The 18,055-nt window shown below is 41.2% G+C and overlaps 1 protein-coding gene across 1 annotated transcript; it reads right to left on the bottom strand.

Moving 5' to 3' along the window:
- Nucleotides 1–5,237: 5,237 nt before the first annotated feature.
- On the bottom strand, nt 5,238–13,075 carry LOC139479920 (uncharacterized). The gene is made up of 3 exons (XM_071262842.1): nt 13,012–13,075; nt 11,788–12,355; nt 5,238–9,758 (listed from the first exon to the last, which is right to left on the bottom strand). The coding sequence occupies exons 2-3, from the start codon at nt 12,068–12,070 to the stop codon at nt 5,716–5,718; spliced, it is 4,326 nt and encodes a 1,441-aa protein (XP_071118943.1). The 5' UTR covers nt 12,071–12,355; nt 13,012–13,075; the 3' UTR covers nt 5,238–5,715.
- Between the last annotated feature and the right edge of the window lie 4,980 nt (nt 13,076–18,055).

Genomic DNA, 18,055 nt, shown 5'->3' with positions numbered 1-18,055 from the left:
ATAATTGATATACACTGTATAAGAAAAAAAAAAGTCTTATTTTTCTGTATATACCAAATTTTCAAAGCCTTGCACTGTGAGTTGTGTTTTAATATTGCTTTGCTTTTATTCCAGTTAATTATGTCGCAGCGTGTCAGATTGGTGTGGGAGGTAAGCTTCCTTGCACACAGTGCTGTCACTGTAATACATATCTTACATCACATATATATAATTTATTACTTGCCCGTGAAGAGATCACCCGTTTAATAAACATACAGCTTTATTACACATTGTGTAATACCAAAACGCGTGCTTATGTACTCTCGGAACACGTTTCACGAACAAATATTGAAAGCTCTCAACATCCCTTGGCGTATTCAACGACATTGTGTGTGGAGATGATAGATCACTGGGAGGAGCTTATGCACACTCGATGACCCCAGCAACCTTGTTGCTAGGCTGACGTCACATTGCTTTGACTCGCCGATGGATCTTGCAACAAAATTCAACAAATTACGTCATCGGGTATTGTGACGTCATTGTAAACTTGAACTGCAAGGCCCTGTTCCACAAGGCGATCATACTCTAGTCGTTAGTCTCAGTTAAATTATGTGAGTTGTGATAGCCTTAGCACTACGATAATTTTGTGGGACGAACGCCTGAATTCTAAAGGTGGACCATTGTATGATATTAAATTCATACGTTTCAACTTTTGACGTGTTTGAAGTATTATTCTGTTAAACTCAATTGGATTATGCCATGGATCGTGTAGGTGTCAGCCTATTTACACTCAACAGTATAATTCTAAAAACATTATAAATGACAAGTAATAAATAAAATACTAAACTCGCTCTCGTGTAAAACCAATTTTATGAAACTCGTGAATAGTTTAGTATTTAGAGCTCGTCAGATACCAGAACTATTCACTCGTTTCATAAATTTGGTATTACACGGGAGCTCGTTTAGTATTCTATATATATCATTCCACAATATTCCAGATGTATCACTGATATATATATATATATATATAGATATATATATATATATATATAATAGGGCTGGCCTTTGATACAGATCTTAGAGATCCATAATCATTAACTAAATATCCATCAATAATTGATAATTTTAGAAGTAACTTTGAGCAAATACGCAAAACAAATTCCACTGCACTGGTGAGTGGTGGCACATTAATGCAGAGATTACTTTGTTGTCATTTAAGATACAACAAAAACAGTTTCCTTCCATCTCCAGCAACATTATTGACAATAAGAAGTCTGGGTTTTTTAAATCTAAACTATTTCATTACAACAGTTTTTGTAAGATATTATCGATGACATCATTTTCAGATTGATAATCATTTATATTTCTTCCCATCGAGGATAATTCCGATCATAGATCTCTTTTGTTAGCTATAATATACTAGTATATGGTATTTGTTTGTTTTACATCATTCTGCATTATTCCAGATGTATGACTGCTGCTTGGAAATACCTGTGAATTAGCAGGACAAACATGACCAATGTATAGAGATATCATATGAGAGCCTTTAATTATTCGTCTCTAATGAGGTATTGATTATCCATTCTCACCAAGAATCAGGAAAGGTGAAATACATGGTGCGGTAAAGTTATTTCTGCTCCTACTATACTGTTATTGGTTAATCAGAGGTTTCAAATTTCAATAATGCCTTGTGATGAGCTGATAATTAAGAAATAAACAACTTGTGGTCGTTGTCGTACATTAAAACACTGCAGGGAGAATAACCATGAGGGTGACTTTGGCAATGTCCGTCCATTTTACTTGCAACTGCCTCCGTGGTCTAGTGGTAGAGCATGCGCCCGGAGAGCGGAAGGTCTGGGGTTCGATCGCAGGCCGCGTCATACCAAAAGACATTAAAAGATGGTACTTCTTGTTATCCTGTCTGGCGCTCGCCATTAAGGGGCTAAAACAAGGACTGGTCGGCTCAGAGTCAGTATACTGTGTCTGAGTGGAGTATACATGTTAAACTGCAGCATGGTATCTCAGTGAGCTAGCACTATAAATCAGCATCAGTCCCGACTAGTACAAACAGCCACACACACACCTACATGCACTTCGCTATATAAGTGCAATAATCTTGGACGCAACGTTAAACCCCATTTCATCTCACCTCACCTCACCATTGTACTCACAGGTGGGTATTTCGTGATTTATCGTGCATCTGTTATATTACTACATAATGCAGTACACTCTGATGGCCTATTCCTCAGAGAGACTAAGAGGATTTCAGCACTGATGTTCTTTATTTTTGCTCCCAAACAGAAAAGTGTACTCATATTTTTTGGTATGTATGCCTTGTGTTACTTCATACTTGGGAAAATAAATAACAAAAAACCAGACACATGATTAGTTTTAATTTGTATGGTGTAAGACATGATGTTTATTACAAACACATTAAATCATTAATGCAATTTGAAATCATTCTTCCTGTGAACATTAACCGAGACAAATACAAATACAATGTTTAACATCAGTATTTTGAAACTGAATGTCAGATAAAGTATAGCAAATACACACTGATAGCAAAGAAATAAGGGATATGAATTCAGTATTAATGTTATGAAGAAGACAAGACTTGTGGAAATGGTATGTACGAGTGGTGTGGGGAGTGGTTTGCCTGAGTCATGGTTTAAGGCCCCTTTGTATAGTATTTCAGTTTTACAAGGTATCCCAAGACAGTTGACGGGATGTGCCTAGGGCTGGGACGAATCCAAATTTACTACCCGGGTACCCATGCCCTTATTACACGACCCTACCCGGGTACCCACTGTAGGTCTCGAGACATAGGTACAAAATGTCCGATTGGGCATTTTTTACCATAGCCCTGGCAAATTGTATTTAGATACACATGTTAAACGATCTGGTCATGCATACACTGAAGTTGACTGACGTATTATCTTTATTCTACCTTATATAAAGTCAGAAGGAATGATGCATAGTCAGAAAGAAATTAGTGACTTGTAGTGTAACCATAGAGTTCTTGATAATTTTTGTCATTACACAATATATCATGTGACTAACCACGGGTCAGGGTAGTCCTGTGGGTACCCGGGTCCTACTCAGTACCCACCTGACCCGGGTACCTGAGTTACCTGTCCCAGCCCTAGATGTGCCTAACATGGGGTGAAACAATACACTGATGCCCTGTGCATTGTGAGTTTTCATGGGATGATACGACGCATGTTGTTCTTTCTGTATCGATACAAAGCAATACACTTTCTAAAATAAATCACTTACTAGTTGTTCATGACCCCCAATCCAGCGTTTTTGTTAGACAAATTTTGCAAAACTAAGAATAGCCACTATGAACATGTCTGCAGCTGGCTTTTCCTTTGGAACCTGCTCTGAAATATTTATAGTCAAGAAGTTTCCACCCGACTTGACGTAAATATGCTGTATCGTTTCACCACTACCTAAGACTGCTTCAGACGTTTTGCAGTCGGAAGAAATCCCATATGATCAGATTTCAATGATATACCACTATTGTGGAATAAGATTTCAATGATATACCACTATTGTGGAATATGAGCACAAGGACCAGACAAAGGCTTATGTAGGATTGGCACTCATGGACAGTGGCTCTAGCAACTGTAAGGACACAACGCGACACAACCAACAGTACAATGATCATCCACCAAAGGGACGCAACTCTACACAGCCAAAAAGTGCAATGCTCATCCACAAAAGGGAAGCAACTCCACACAGCCGACAGTGCAATCCACCAAAGGGTAACAACTCTGTAAGGCTGGGACAGGTCCAGATTTACTACCCAGGTACCATAGTGATGCATTGCGCCCCCTATTCCCCAACCCTAGCCAAGTACCTACTGTAGGTCTCAAAAGTTGGGTACAAAAATGTCCGATTTGGAATTGTTTTTCCGCAACCATAACAAAAACTACTTATGTACATGTATCAAACGATCAGATCATTTGTATACTGAAGATGACAGAAGCTTTATCTTTACTCATACATTGCAAGTCAAAAGGAATGTTTGCATCATCTGAAAGAAATGTGAATATTAGCGACTTGTAATGTAACCACTGTGCTAAAGTGTTTTTTTTGCCATTAAACAATATATCACGTGACTAACCATGGGTCCGCATAGTACTGTGGGTACCCGAGTTATCTGTCCCAGCCCTACAACTCTGCACATCTGATTTTTAGCACCTAAAGGCTTCTGGCCGTCCTCCCTCCGATGATACATCTAGAGGATATCAATGTAAGAAATTCCCTTATTTCTTTCCAAATCAGTATGACATAATCATTCCACTAAATTGAACTGTTAAAAGAATGTTCTTGACCACTGCTAAACTTAGGAAAGGGTTAACTTTGCTGTACAAAGATCCCTTAACAAAGCCATTCATACATATTGTGAAAAGAAAATATGTTGACAAAAAAACTTCCACTCATTTCTGCACCAAGAAAAAACATTAAATTTTTCATAGTTGTACATACGATATAAACTCAATCAAGAGTCCTATAACACAGACCATATATATTAATCATGTTTCTCTATCGACAGATTTCCATTCTCCCTCTCAGTACAAAGCATGTTGTACATTTTAAAACGTAGCCAATGTCTACATCACTATAAACAACAATAAGCAAATATTGAAGGATGTGAAGCAAGTTTCACATTTTGCACACAGAGAATTGAATGTCCCATAAAAGCAGAGTCAGCAATATTCCAGCAACATTGCAGGGCTTTTACATAAAGCTTAAGCTAGTCACATGCATCACTATGGTCAGACATTGTGACCATCTGATCCTCATTTCACACATTGATGACATGATGAACGGTCAAATTGGGAAACTACATATCAAGTGTCTGAATGATTCCTACACACACCATAACATCAGGAGAACTCAAGGGTCATGATGCACTGGTTCCTGTTATCAAATCACAACCAGTGTATCCTGGAACCTAAGGGACATAACACTAAACAAAAAGTTGCAATGCCTCTCATAAATTAATACAAAACATTATTTCCTGCATACAGTCTATCCTCATCACAAAATTTCCCTAACTTCAATGTTTTATTAGCTCAGCAGTCGTGTATGGCATGTTCACCTGTGTACACATTCTAATCTCAACCTCTCATCCTAACCTCACCTCTCCCTTCAAAAAACCTCATCTACCCCCTTCGGGTAACCTCACCCATCCCCTTAGCCTAACCTCACCTCTCCCTTCAGATAAACTCACCTATCCCCTTCGGATAACCTCACCTATCCCCTAATCCTAACCTCACCTTTCCCTTAAGATAACCTCATCTATCCCCTTCAGATAACCTCACCTATCCCTACAGATAACCTCATCAATCCCCTTCGGATAACCTCACCCATCCCCTTAGTCTAACCTCACCTACTCACTTTTTATCTAACCTCACCTGCCCCCTTCCTCTCACCTCATCAATACCTTTCCTCTTACCTAACCTATCCCCTTATTCTAATCACACCTGTACCCATAAACTAAGCTCACATATCTTCTTCTAACCTCACCTATCTCCTTTTTCCAGCCTCGCCAACACCTTTCCTCCCACCTCACCTCCCTTTAATCTAACCTCACCAGTACCTTTCACCTCACCTTTCCTGGTTTCTTTCCTAATGTAATCTATCTCTATATCAAACCTTCCCTCTGACCCAACATCTCTCATGACCTTACCCTCTCCTCCTAAGACCCTGACTGTGACCAGCTCATTATTTGCACTCTGGAGCCTTACTATCAGCCTCTCTACCACCCCAAACACACTCCTGCTGAAACTGCAATGGCAGGTTCTCCTTGAAGAGTTCCATCCGGAGGTTATTGTACTGAAACATAGCATCTCCCAAGAGAGCTAAGGCATCAGTAAGCATGCCCAAAGCCTCACAGTCATTATACATTTTCTCATGAATTCTCTCCAGCAAGTACACCCCAGGGACCATAGCTTCAGATGTTGACAACTGGACATCGTGCAGCTTGCTGTCCAAGTCCACACATGCAGCAGGAAGCATGCTAGATATCTCAGAGTTGAGCTTTGGGGGTGTCATACAGTTTAGGTTTGAAGGTATCTTATATTTTTCTCGCAAATCTTTCACAATCCCTTCTTTTGTGCATGCCCTGTTGACCATATTGGCCACATCTTCATCAATGTTTTCATCCCGAAGAAGATCACTCTTAATTCTTGGAATGTGAGCTTCTTCATTGGGTCCATTTAGCATCTTGCTCTTAGAGGTTCCTGCCTGTATCGAGCGAATATCTTCATCAACTTTATCACCAAACAGATAGCTGGTGATAGAGTTGGACATTTTGCACAAGACTCCATATTTTTCCGGCAGGTGACATCTCATCAGCAGGCGTCTCGCTTTGGAGATGTTGACACAGGCACTGGCCAAAATCCTCAATGAATCAGTCGTTCTCCGACAAACCTCACCTGAAGTCTGGGGCGCCTTGCCAAACATACTGACTTGTGTGACTAGTGGGGTCATACCTCTTGCAAGCCATCGCTGACAATCTATTAACACAGTGTTCGCATTCTGAATATTCTTTGGAAGTCTTTTTAAAAGTTGAAAGTTGATTTCAGGGGGAACAGCAGATTGACAGTTCGCTGGCATGCTGTATTTTCCAACTGTCAATGTAGCACTTCTAGTTGTGCTGAACGTACTCAATACTAACTTGGTAACGAATTCATGTACACTTACACCTCGTCTGAACTCTCTAGGTTTCCTTGCATCCGTCCTCTGCATTTCCTTAGCACTGCAGGATGCTTTGGGGGGTTCTTCAACAGGCTGATGGTGAGGCCTCTGGTTCAAAGACTGTCCACCATTGCCTTGATCACCTCTTGGGAGATGAAGCTTGGGGTGTGATCTGTGTACCTGTCGTTCATTGCCATCCCCTTTGTAATTAAAATGACACATATCCCTGCTGAGAGTCGTGGTGTGAGGGGGATCTAACAGACCTCTTCTGTTTGGTGTTGGCACAGGGTGTTGGGGATGTAACAGACCATCTCTCTGGCTGTTCTCATCCCCAACAAATGTTCTGTTTAAGGGAGCTAACAGGTCACCTGTTCTGTTCAACAGAGGCTGCATAATGTCATCCCTACCAAAAGATGGATGAGGAGGATCTAACAGACCATCTCTCCTAAAATTCTCACCCCTATTGAAAGATGGTTGAGGAGGGTCTAAAAGACCATCTCTCCTAAAATTCTCACCCCTATTGAAAGATGGTTGAGGATGGTCTAAAAGACCATCTCTCCTAAAATTCTCACCCCTATTGATTGACTGTTGAGGAGGGTCTAAAAGACCATCTCTCCTAAAATTCTCATCCCTATTGAAAGATGGTTGAGGAGGGTCTAAATGACCATCTCTCCTAAAATTATCATCGCTATTGATTGACTGTTGAGGAGGGTCTAAAAGACCATCTCTCCTAAAATTCTCACCCCTATTGATTGACTGTTGAGGAGGGTCTAATAGACCATCTCTTCTAAAATTCTCACCCCTATTGATTGACTGTTGAGGAGGATCTAATAGACCATCTCTCCTAAAATTCTCACCCCTATTGATTGACTGATGAGGAGGGTCTAATCGACCATCTCTCCTAAACTTCTCATCCCTATTGAATGATGGTTGAGGAGGAGGATCTAAGGGAACATCTCTCCTAAAATTATCATCCCTCTTGAACGACAGTTGAGGTGGGTCTAACAGACCATCTCTCCTAAAATTCTCATCCCTATTGAACGATGGTTGAGGAGGGTCTAACAGACCATCTCTCCTAAACTTCTCATCACTATTGAACGATGGTTGAGGAGGATCTAACAGACCATCTCTCCTAAAATTCTCATCCCTATTGAATGACTGTTGAGGAGGGTCTAACAGACCATCTCTCCTAAAATTCTCATCCCTATTGAATGACTGTTGAGGAGGGTCTAACAGACCATCTCTCCTAAAATTCTCATCCCTATTGAATGATGGTTGAGGAGGGTCTAAAAGACCATCTCTTCTAAAATTCTCATCCCTATTGAATGAAAGATGAGGAGGGTTTAACAGACCATCTCTCCTAAAATTCTCATCCCTATTGAACGATGGTTGAGGTGGGTCTAGCAGACCATCTCTCCTTAAATTTTCATCCCTATTGAATGACGGTTGAGGAGGGTCTAACAGACCATCTCTCCTAAAATTCTCATCCCTATTGAACGATTGATGTGGAGGATCTAACAGACCATCTCTCCTTAAATTCTCATCCCTTCCAAATGATGGCTGAGGAGGGTCTTGCAGACCATCTCTTCTAAAATTCTCACCCCTATAGATTGACTGTTGAGGAGGGTCTAATAGACCATCTCTCCTAACATTCTCATTCCTATTGAACGATGGTTGCATAGGATCTAACAGACCATCTCTCCTTAAATTCTCATCCCTTCCGAACCATGTTTGAGGAGGGTCTAACAGACCATCTTTCCTAAAATTCTCATCCCTATTGAATGATGGTTGAGGTGGGTCTAGCAGACCATCTCTCCTAAAATTCTCATTCCTATTGAACAACGGTTGAGGAGGGTCTAACAGTCCATCTCTTCTGTTCATCATGGGCTGCATATTCTGTTCCCTACTGCAAGCTTGGTGAGGGGGATCTAACAGACCATCTCTCCTAAAATTACTTTCGCAATTGAATGACGGTTCAGGAGGATCTAACAGGCCATCTCTCTTAAAATTCTCATCCCTATTGAATGCTGGTTGAGGAGGAGGATCTAACAGACCATTTCTCTGACTATTCTCCTCCCTATTGAACCCTGGTTGAGGAGGAGGATCTAACAGACCATTTCTACGACCATTCTCCTCCCTATTGAACGCTGGTTGAGGAGGAGGATCTAACAGACCATTTCTATGACTATTCTCCTCCATACTGAACGGTGGTTGAGGGGGATGATCTAACAGACCATTTCTCCGACTGTTCTCCTCCCTATTGAACGGTGGTTGAGGAGGAGGATCTAACAGACCATCTCTCCTGCACAATTCAGAAGGCACATACTCATTTCTTTGAAAAGATGGTTGAGGGGGATCTAGTAGACCATCTCTTTTCTTCAGTATAGGCTGTCTATTTGGTATAGGTGGGCCTCGAAAATCAATATTCTCAATAAGGAGAGGTTGTCGCCTGTCAAAACCCTCAGGATGTGTTGAACGAAAGTCTGACCTACCAATGTCTCTTCCTTCTCCACGGAGCCGCACGTTGCAAGTAGAATCATACGGTAATCGATCACTGTTCCATCTTGATGTATTCTGATCATGACTAGCACTCCTTGGTCCATTCCTGTTATGGCTCTCCGGTCTAGCCATAACATTATTATGATTATGGCTGGAAGGAAAATGTCCCAAAAGCCCTCTCCTATCCTGCTCTCTGTGCCCTGGCCTAGAGTATCTAGTTGCAGCATCCCTGGAATATTTGGCTTGATGGTTCCCTCTGCCATGACTGCGTATTGGACCACCTGAACGGGACTCTTTTGTTTTGGGGCCACCTGATAAAGATTGTGTTTCGACTTGTTTAGCCTTTTCATGTTTGCCCCCTTCTTGTGTTAAACTAGATGCTCCTTTGGTTTCTGCCGATGTTGCATTCCCAGGTCTACTATCATTGACAGAGGTATTTGTTACTGTTGGTGAAACTTTGGCGGTAAGTTTCTCTTTGGCCTGGTCCTTCTCTCCGAGTACTTCAGTTTTCCTTTGTTTCCTATCAGATGATGCAGGAGAACCCAGAGATTTTCTTTTGTTTTGCGAATCTGTAAAACACAAAGTCCTTTCTTAAAATGATGAACATGTATAGTATGACCATATTATCCAGGCTCTATATCATCGGGGTATCTGTAAATCAATCCACAAACCGTGTCGACTGTTAACTTATGCAAAACTAAGCACGATATTTCACTGCTTGATCGAATACAGGACTCCTTGCGCTATGTCACGGCTACTTGTAAGTATACAAGTTAACTTTTTTAGGATAGTTTCTGGAATGTTTTTGAAGTGGAATTACCCTACCTCCATTCGAACTTTGTTACAAAAGAACCCATTTGTTTCGACAAAGTCCCTTGCCCGAAGATAGGTCGTAAGCATACTGATTAAGCATAATCCAAAACAGGAAGTGATGTAAACAAAATAATCAACACGTATCACACCACAAAATAGTGATACCGCAATAATATAGAGTTGCCCGCCCTTGAGTCGCTAATGACAGGTACTTTGTTAACCAAACACGGAAAGAAAATTAGCATCGCTCAATTCTGTCATAAAAGTTGAACAAAGAAAAAGAAACAGTGCGTGCGCCACTACAATCCATTATAAATTAACTACCACAATAATACAGTTTACCATCCTACATGATGTATGAATGAACTATAACATCACCATCAGAAGTAGGGAGTGAGTGATTGAGTTGGGTTTAACACTGCTTTGGACAGTATTCAATTTATATCATGTGTCAGCTTACTGTGGGAGGAAACAAAGTAGAGAGAAAAGCCCGAAGTGATGCAGGTCTTACATGATTTCTTCTTTGGTGGAGTTGGGAAGTAAGAGAGTTCATGGCCATAGTCAGCACTATCAGACGTGAAAGGTTTTCACCATTTGTTTGATATAAAAAGTGACTTAGTTGGGCTTAACATAGCTTGGAACAATATTTCAGTTATGTCAGCTTGATTTGGGAGATAAGCCTAAAGTGATGCAGGTCTTAGATGGTTACCACTTTAATGTTTGTTTGTTGTTTAAAGTCACACTCAACAATATTCCAGCTATATGACAGTGGTCTGTAAAAAATTGAGTCTGGACCAGACAATCAAGGGATTGATGCTATGAGCATCGATCCACCCAATTGGTTGGTTGGTTTGTGAACACTGCACTCAGCAATATTCCAGCTATATGGCGGCGGTCTGTAAATGATCGAGTCTGGACCAGACAATCCAGTGATTAATATCATGAGCATCGATCCACGCAATTGGGATCGATGACATGCATCAACCAAGTCAGAGTGCCTCACCACCCGATCCCGTCAGTCGCCTCTTACGACAAGCATAGGCGCATTTTACGGCAAGCATGGATTGCTGAAGACTTTTTATACCCCGGATCTTCACGGGTCATCACTTTATTGAAACCAATGAGCACAGGTATGGTGCTGACAAACCTAGAAACAACCGTGATCAAGCATACGGTTGTGTACGCCCTAGGAACTCACTTTACAGTGACTTGCAGTGCGTTGAGATGATTGAAGCATCATTAGAATAATCAGGTACTGATAGAAATTCAATTTGTTGATGTGTAGACTCGTCCAGACACGCTATATATTATACATCAAACGACATACACATATTATGCAAGCCATTATAGTGAAGATATCTCCGGCAAATAATCCAGATTTAAGATTTGTAACAGGTATCTAAACAAGCTTATATCTAAGCTAAAACATATCAGAGACAAACAATTCATGCTGTAAATTCTACAAAACAGTTTGTCATTATCACTAAAATCACCCACCTACCATGCAGATAGAACAAACGTTTCCTTATATACCCATAAATTGTTTTTTTCTTTCTTCATGTCCTTTAACACTACAAAAGAATTTTCCTTATTACTTCCTCCAAACATGAAGTGTCCGAAATAGCTGCCTGCCTACATTCCCATGGCTGATAACATTTCTGTTGGGATAGATTAAATTGATTCTAACCTGCCAGGCTATAAGGAAGAAAACTTCCTTGCTAGTGACACTGACAATTTTGAATCAGACACTGAAAGTAAGGACTTTTACCCAATATGCATCCTTACCGAAAGCAGCAAGAAGAACTGGTGTTACAGCAGCATCTTTTTCCAACGTACTAGACGAGGCTGGTTTTTCTGACGTAGCCTTCTCAGTGTTTGAAACCCCAGAACAACTGATTGTCTTCTCCCCAAAGTCAACTGTGACCAAGTCTGTCAGATACTTCTCTGCCAGATCACCCAAATCATCATCTCCTATTTCAGACCCTGCGGTGTCGCCCAAGTATTCATCAGCAAGTTCTTCAAAGGTTTTCCCTGTGGCAATAAGACCTTTCCCTTCCTCCTCAGTCATGTTTAAGTTTTCTTGAGTAACAGTGTCTGTTAATCAGTACAAGTAACAACAGTATTCACTGACATTGTGTTTTCCAAACTGACACAGAAGTCCCTGTAATGTGCTAAGATTTAGGACAATCAGTCCAAAATGGGTATGCCATGTACAGATACTAAATCTGAATTTATTTCAGATTCATGCAAGGTCATCCATTTTGTCTTAGACCTGCGATGATTTGAGTACAATTTCCATTTGGTACAGTTCTACATCAGGAACACAAACACTGCATTAAAGAAATTTTGCCACCTGAAACAAAACAAGAAGCAGGTTGTAGTGTACAAAGGCAAAATTAAACTAAACAGTAGTGCAGTCATTTATATAACATGTTAAATGAAGCATTACTATGTGTCCATAGCAAGCAAAATGGGGAAAAAAACCATTATTTTGTCAAAAATTTAGAATCTTTTGCATGTCTTCATTTTCTAAAAATTCAGACATATTAACATTGTACTTCATGCAATAATGCATATAAAAAATCCAAACAACAAAGTATTTCGTTCTTTACAAACCTGTAACAAATGAAATACATGTAACTCTGGCAAAACAAAAAGCATAACAATATAAACCTGAAATGGAAAAAATCATATTTGTCAACATTTAGGGCCGACCAATCTCATCTGATGTCCTAAATTGTATCCGTGGTCCTCTGGAATAATGTTATCTAACTAAATGAAATCATTTAACCTAACACAAGAAAATTAATACGTGTCCTTTGGAAACTAGGAAAGGCTGACATCTTCTACTACACTCGACTCTAGGTTTCAAGACATAGGCCTATCGGGTTCTTGCTTTTAAAATCGGGAGGAACTATTACCTAGTAAGACATAATATATTCTCAAATAAACAAGGTACTAGGTGGAGCGTTGATAGACCTAGTGTTTACCAAAAAATACCAACTTTACCCAAAACATTCACCAGAGAATCACAGTTCAACCAACTACAGCAAATAGTATACAGTTTGGCCGCCATCTTTTTCTTGGTTGACTCGAAAACTTACCTCAAGCTGGAAACGGAATCCGAATTCTCCGTGTTTACAGTGATTAGGGTAAAATCTAACGGCAGCGTATTAGTCATATTGCAACGAGTATGTATGCTTGATACCAGCTGCAGAAACGAACCTTCTTTTGCAATGCTATTAAACTCTAGTGGCGAGGGTGAGTTAAACCAGCTTATTTTGTCTAAAAACTACAGACCAACACTCTGACATCAATCAATATCCAAACAAAGTATACAATAACGAGAATAATTCCAGGAATGAGTTTTTGATTAATATCAGCAAAGACGAATATACGTCTTTGATTCCAGATTTCCATAATTAATACACTTTATTATTTTAGATTCTAGATGTGAAAGATTTCATAAGTGAAGTAATATGTTTTTTACTTACGCTGGAATTGGTGGTAGCGCTCGTTTCCAGAACAGATCTTTAAAACCGTACAATATTCCTTCACCCAGCTTGGCACAAGATAGGACTAGTGGTGAACTGGAGCCTTTTGACAGTTTGGGAGTTTGAAAAATATATACTCAAAAGCAAAAGAAACGCAAGTTGTAAGTTGTACATAAAATGTGGATAACGTTAAGACCATGAAAGATATGTAGATAACATTAAGAAATTGCAACAGAGAAAACATTTGAAAACAAATGGGCGTTAATTGTTTGATGACAACCATCCGTAGTTATTGAAAAATCCCCCCCCCCACCCCACCAAAAAAAAAAAAAAAAAAAAATATAAATAATTTTTTTTTTACAAAAATGACAAGTGTGTGGCCTCCGTTATAGTTGCGACACATCCCGCACATCGCCGTCTCATTGACTCGACTAATCTTTGGAAGAAAGCTTGAGGAATCCCGTTCCATTCCCGCACCAAAAAGGCTCCCAGTTCCTGAAGTGTATATGGCTGTCTCGAAGTAACATGTAAAGTCCGTAGTTTCTCGGGGCGGTCGGGTAGCCTAGTGGTTAAAGCGTTCGCTCGTCACGCCGAAGACCCGGGTTCGATTCCCGACATGGGTAGAATGTGTGAAGCCCATTTCTGGTGTCCCCCGCCGTGATATTGCTGAATATTGCTAAAAGCGGCGTAAAATCAAACTCACTCACCGTAGTTTCTCTTAAGTACCCCTGTGTCCACCGGACTAACATTCTACGCATAAAATCCTTCAATAGGCCACAACTCTCTCTGGTTTACGTTTCTTTCTGATGAAGATTTCACGAGTATTCTAGTTTGACTGTCTTGTTCAATCATCTAGACTGGTATTGATTTACTGGGTTAAGATCAGTTTGCAGTCATGGTGCATCATCGCTGTATACGACTTTGATTACCGGTTTTCTTTGGCCGTTAGCGGAGTACACCTTTGTTCATTTTCACTAATGCTTACTAACGACGACAGTGAAACACATTCATGATGGACTTTCTTGATCCATTTCATATACTTATTATGTTATTGCATAACAAACGAAGCATATATCTACTGCTAAGTGGGTGAGTTGGGTTTAACGCCGCTTTTAACAGTATTCCAGCTATTTTGCCTTTTACGCCAAATGGAATCTGTTCCGGTGGATAATCAAGACTGGTTATTCTCTTGCATTGACGTTTTATATATGACACGTGATGTGTATTCTTGGTGCTCCCCAACGTGGTATTGTTACACAGGATATTGCTAAATGCAGGGTGAGACCGTATTCACTCACTCACTCACGCAGTACTGACTGTGATATGTACATCTTCCCGAGGCAAGGGAGTTAACTGACTATAAGAGTCCAGTTTCCACTTTAGCTCCTTTGCCTCGGGAAGATGTGATATGTACTGTTTGACACGTTTTGACACTGTTGAAAACGATCGGGAGTTTTTCATTTGGTTTTGGCGTATTTGATGCAATTACGTGATTTGGTAAAGTACATCATACAGTACAATTCAAAGGATTAACTTCATTAGAAAACTGGTCCCTATGTCAAGCTGTTGATTCTCAAGACCTGAGGTGATAGGATTTTACGGGCCTGTGTTTGCTGATACCACATATCAACGCAAAGTCGAGTCTACTTACTAGATCAATCTGAACAAGCAACACCCCGGCCGGTAATCAAGGAAATAAAAGGATTTATCGCAACCACTGCAGCTTCTACCGTCTCAGATCAATATTCAACTGTGGAGGGGCGGTGGGATAGCCTAGTGGTTAAAGCGTTAGTTCGTCACGCCGAAGACCCGGGTTCGATTTTTCAGGTGGTACAATGTGTGAAGCCCATTTCTAGCGTCCCCGCCGTTATACTGCTGGAATATTGCCAAAACGGTGCAAAGCCCCACTTTCACACAACTGTGACATACATTGCGGTCATCGTGGCCCCTGTACGTGATGCCATCACGGTCGATACCAGGATTCGGCTCACGACTGATTGTGTTCACGCACACTCCCATTGAATGGAGTAATCAGAGCTATTGACAGCATCATTGAAGACATATGACGGCAGGGGGCACCAGAAATGAGCTTTAAACATACCCAGGTGGGCTATCGAACCGGGTCTTTGGTGTGACGAGCCATTCGGTGTGTGTGGTCGTCACGATATGGCTGAAATATTGCCCATGTGACGTTAAATAATAACTCACTCACTCACTCACGGTGTGTGTGGGAGGGTGGATGGGTGGGGTTGGTCCCTAGCTCTCCTCACATGGTTCATTGCTTTAGATACGACAATAATAGGTGTATGTTAAACTGTTGGAGTCAGATCAGTAGTGGTAATCCACTGTTCCCATATTCCAACCACACCAACCATAGCGCTCTATCTCAACAACAAGAATCACAGATCACTAGCCCAACAGCAAGAATGACAGGTCCCTCTCCCGTTATTCCAACAGCATAAATAACAGCTACCGATCCCAACAGCACAAATTACACCCTCCAACAGCAAGTCACAGGTCCCTATCCTTACAGCAAGAATCACAGGACGTTGTCTCTATTTCCAACATGAAGAATAACATACTCCAGAAGCAACCCCCCAGGGTCCCTATCACAACAGCACAAATTACACCCTCCAACAGCAAGTCACAGGTCCCCATCCTTACAGCAAGAATCACAGGACGTTGTCTCTATTTCCAACATGAAGAATAACATACTCCAGAAGCAACCCCCCAGGGTCCCTATCACAACAGCACAAATCACAGCTTCCTACACCAGAAGCAACCTCCCAGGGTCTCTATCACAACAGTACAACTCACAGCTTCCTACCCTAAAAGCAACCTCCCGGGATCCCTATCGCAACAGCACAAATCACAGCTTCCTACCCTAGAAGCAACCTCCCGGGATCCCTATCACAACAGCACAAATCACAGCTTCCTACCCTAGAAGCAACCTCCCGGGATCCCTATCGCAACAGCACAAATCACAGCTTCCTACCCCAGAAGCAACCTCCCAGGGTCCCTATCACAACAGCACAAATCACAGCTTCCTACCCTAGAAGCAACCTGAGGAAGCAACCCTAGACCCATTGTCCTTACTGAACTGGCCAAAATGTTTTTTAAGGGTTTTATCATCATAATGACTAGTGGACTAAAATGTCCCGGTCCCCTGTCCCACCCCAAATCCCACCACTAGGCGGGAAAAATAAAAAAATAAAAAAATTAGTAGACGACATATTTTTTGTCATCTAGTTCTAACTACATGTATTACTCCATTTAAGTTAATAATGGCATGAGTAATGAAACTGAACTAGAAATCACTTTACATAATCAATACAGTGCAGTATCTGCGAGACCCCTGAAAATCCGGGGTAGAGTAGGTCTTTAGTAACCCATGCTTGCTGTAAAAGGTGACTATGATTGTCATAAGAGGCAACTAATGGGATTCGGTGGTCAGACTCACCGACTTGGTTGATGCACGTCATCATATATCCCAATTGCGTGGATTGATGCTCATAATGTCAATCACTAGATTGTCTGGTCCACAGTAAATTCTTTACAGACCACCGTCATACTGTTGAGTGTGGCGTTAAACAATAACTAAACAAACAAAACAGTATCTGTGAACGTTCACTCATCATACATGGGCCCTCCATCCATGATCTTCAGGACCGCCTCCGTGGTCTAGTGGTAGAATGTCCGCTCGGAGAGCGCATGGTCCGCGGTTCGATCCCAGGCCGCGTCATACCAAAAGACGTTAAAAGATGGTACTTGTTGTTACCCTGTCTGACGTTTGCCATTAAGGGGTTAAAGCAAGGACTGGTCGGCTCGGAGTCAGTATACTGTGTCTGAGTGGGGTATTTATGTTAAACTGCGGCATGGTATCTCAGTGAGCTAGCACTATAAATCAGCATCAGTCCGGTCTAGTACAAGCAGCCACACACACACAAACACAAACACACACACAAACACACACACACGTGCATGCACATCGCTATATGAGTGCAATAATGTTGGACGTGACTTAAACTCAATTTCACCTCCCCTCACCATGATTTTCATCCAGACAGTACAGATAAACCTTCCATGCTGAGTGCCGGGTAGGTGACATGTGTCCGTGCATGTGAGCGCGTGTCTTTGTGCTTGTACTAGGGCTGTTTCATAGCGCTAACCCACTCAGATACCATGCTGCAGTTAAACATGGACACATCACTCAGTGTACAGACTCTGAAACGATCAGCCTTTCTTTTATCCCCCTATGCCATGCCAGTCAGGGTAACAACAAGTACCATCTTTTAACTCCTTTTGGTATGCAACTCACGCTTGCCGTAAAAGGTGACTATGCTTGTCGTAAAAGGCGACTAACGGGATCGGGTTGTCAGGCTTGCTGACTTGGTTGGAATATTGGTGAGTGCAGCGTTAAACAACAAACCAACCAACAACCTTTTGGTATGACACGGCTGGGGATATTTTTATGGTTGCCTTGGATCTTTGATACTTTCCACAGAATTCCTGTTTGGTTTTGTCGAGACTGAGGCCACTGCAAGCTTATCCTTCTCCAA

The sequence above is a fragment of the Haliotis cracherodii genome, unplaced genomic scaffold (genome assembly GCF_022045235.1).
Source record: "Haliotis cracherodii isolate W230 unplaced genomic scaffold, xgHalCrac1.p SCAF_4, whole genome shotgun sequence".
Taxonomy (NCBI): Eukaryota; Metazoa; Mollusca; class Gastropoda; order Lepetellida; family Haliotidae; genus Haliotis; species Haliotis cracherodii.
This window is presented reverse-complemented; position numbering and strand designations above follow the sequence as displayed.

Excerpts from the sequence above, each read along its gene's own strand:
- LOC139479920 (XM_071262842.1), bottom strand. The coding sequence starts at position 12,070 with ATGACTGAGGAGGAAGGGAAAGGTCTTATTGCCACAGGGAAAACCTTT. Across the intron at positions 9,759-11,787 it reads AGTTCTTCTTGCTGCTTTCG|ATTCGCAAAACAAAAGAAAA; the intron begins GTAAGGATGCAT and ends TGTGTTTTACAG.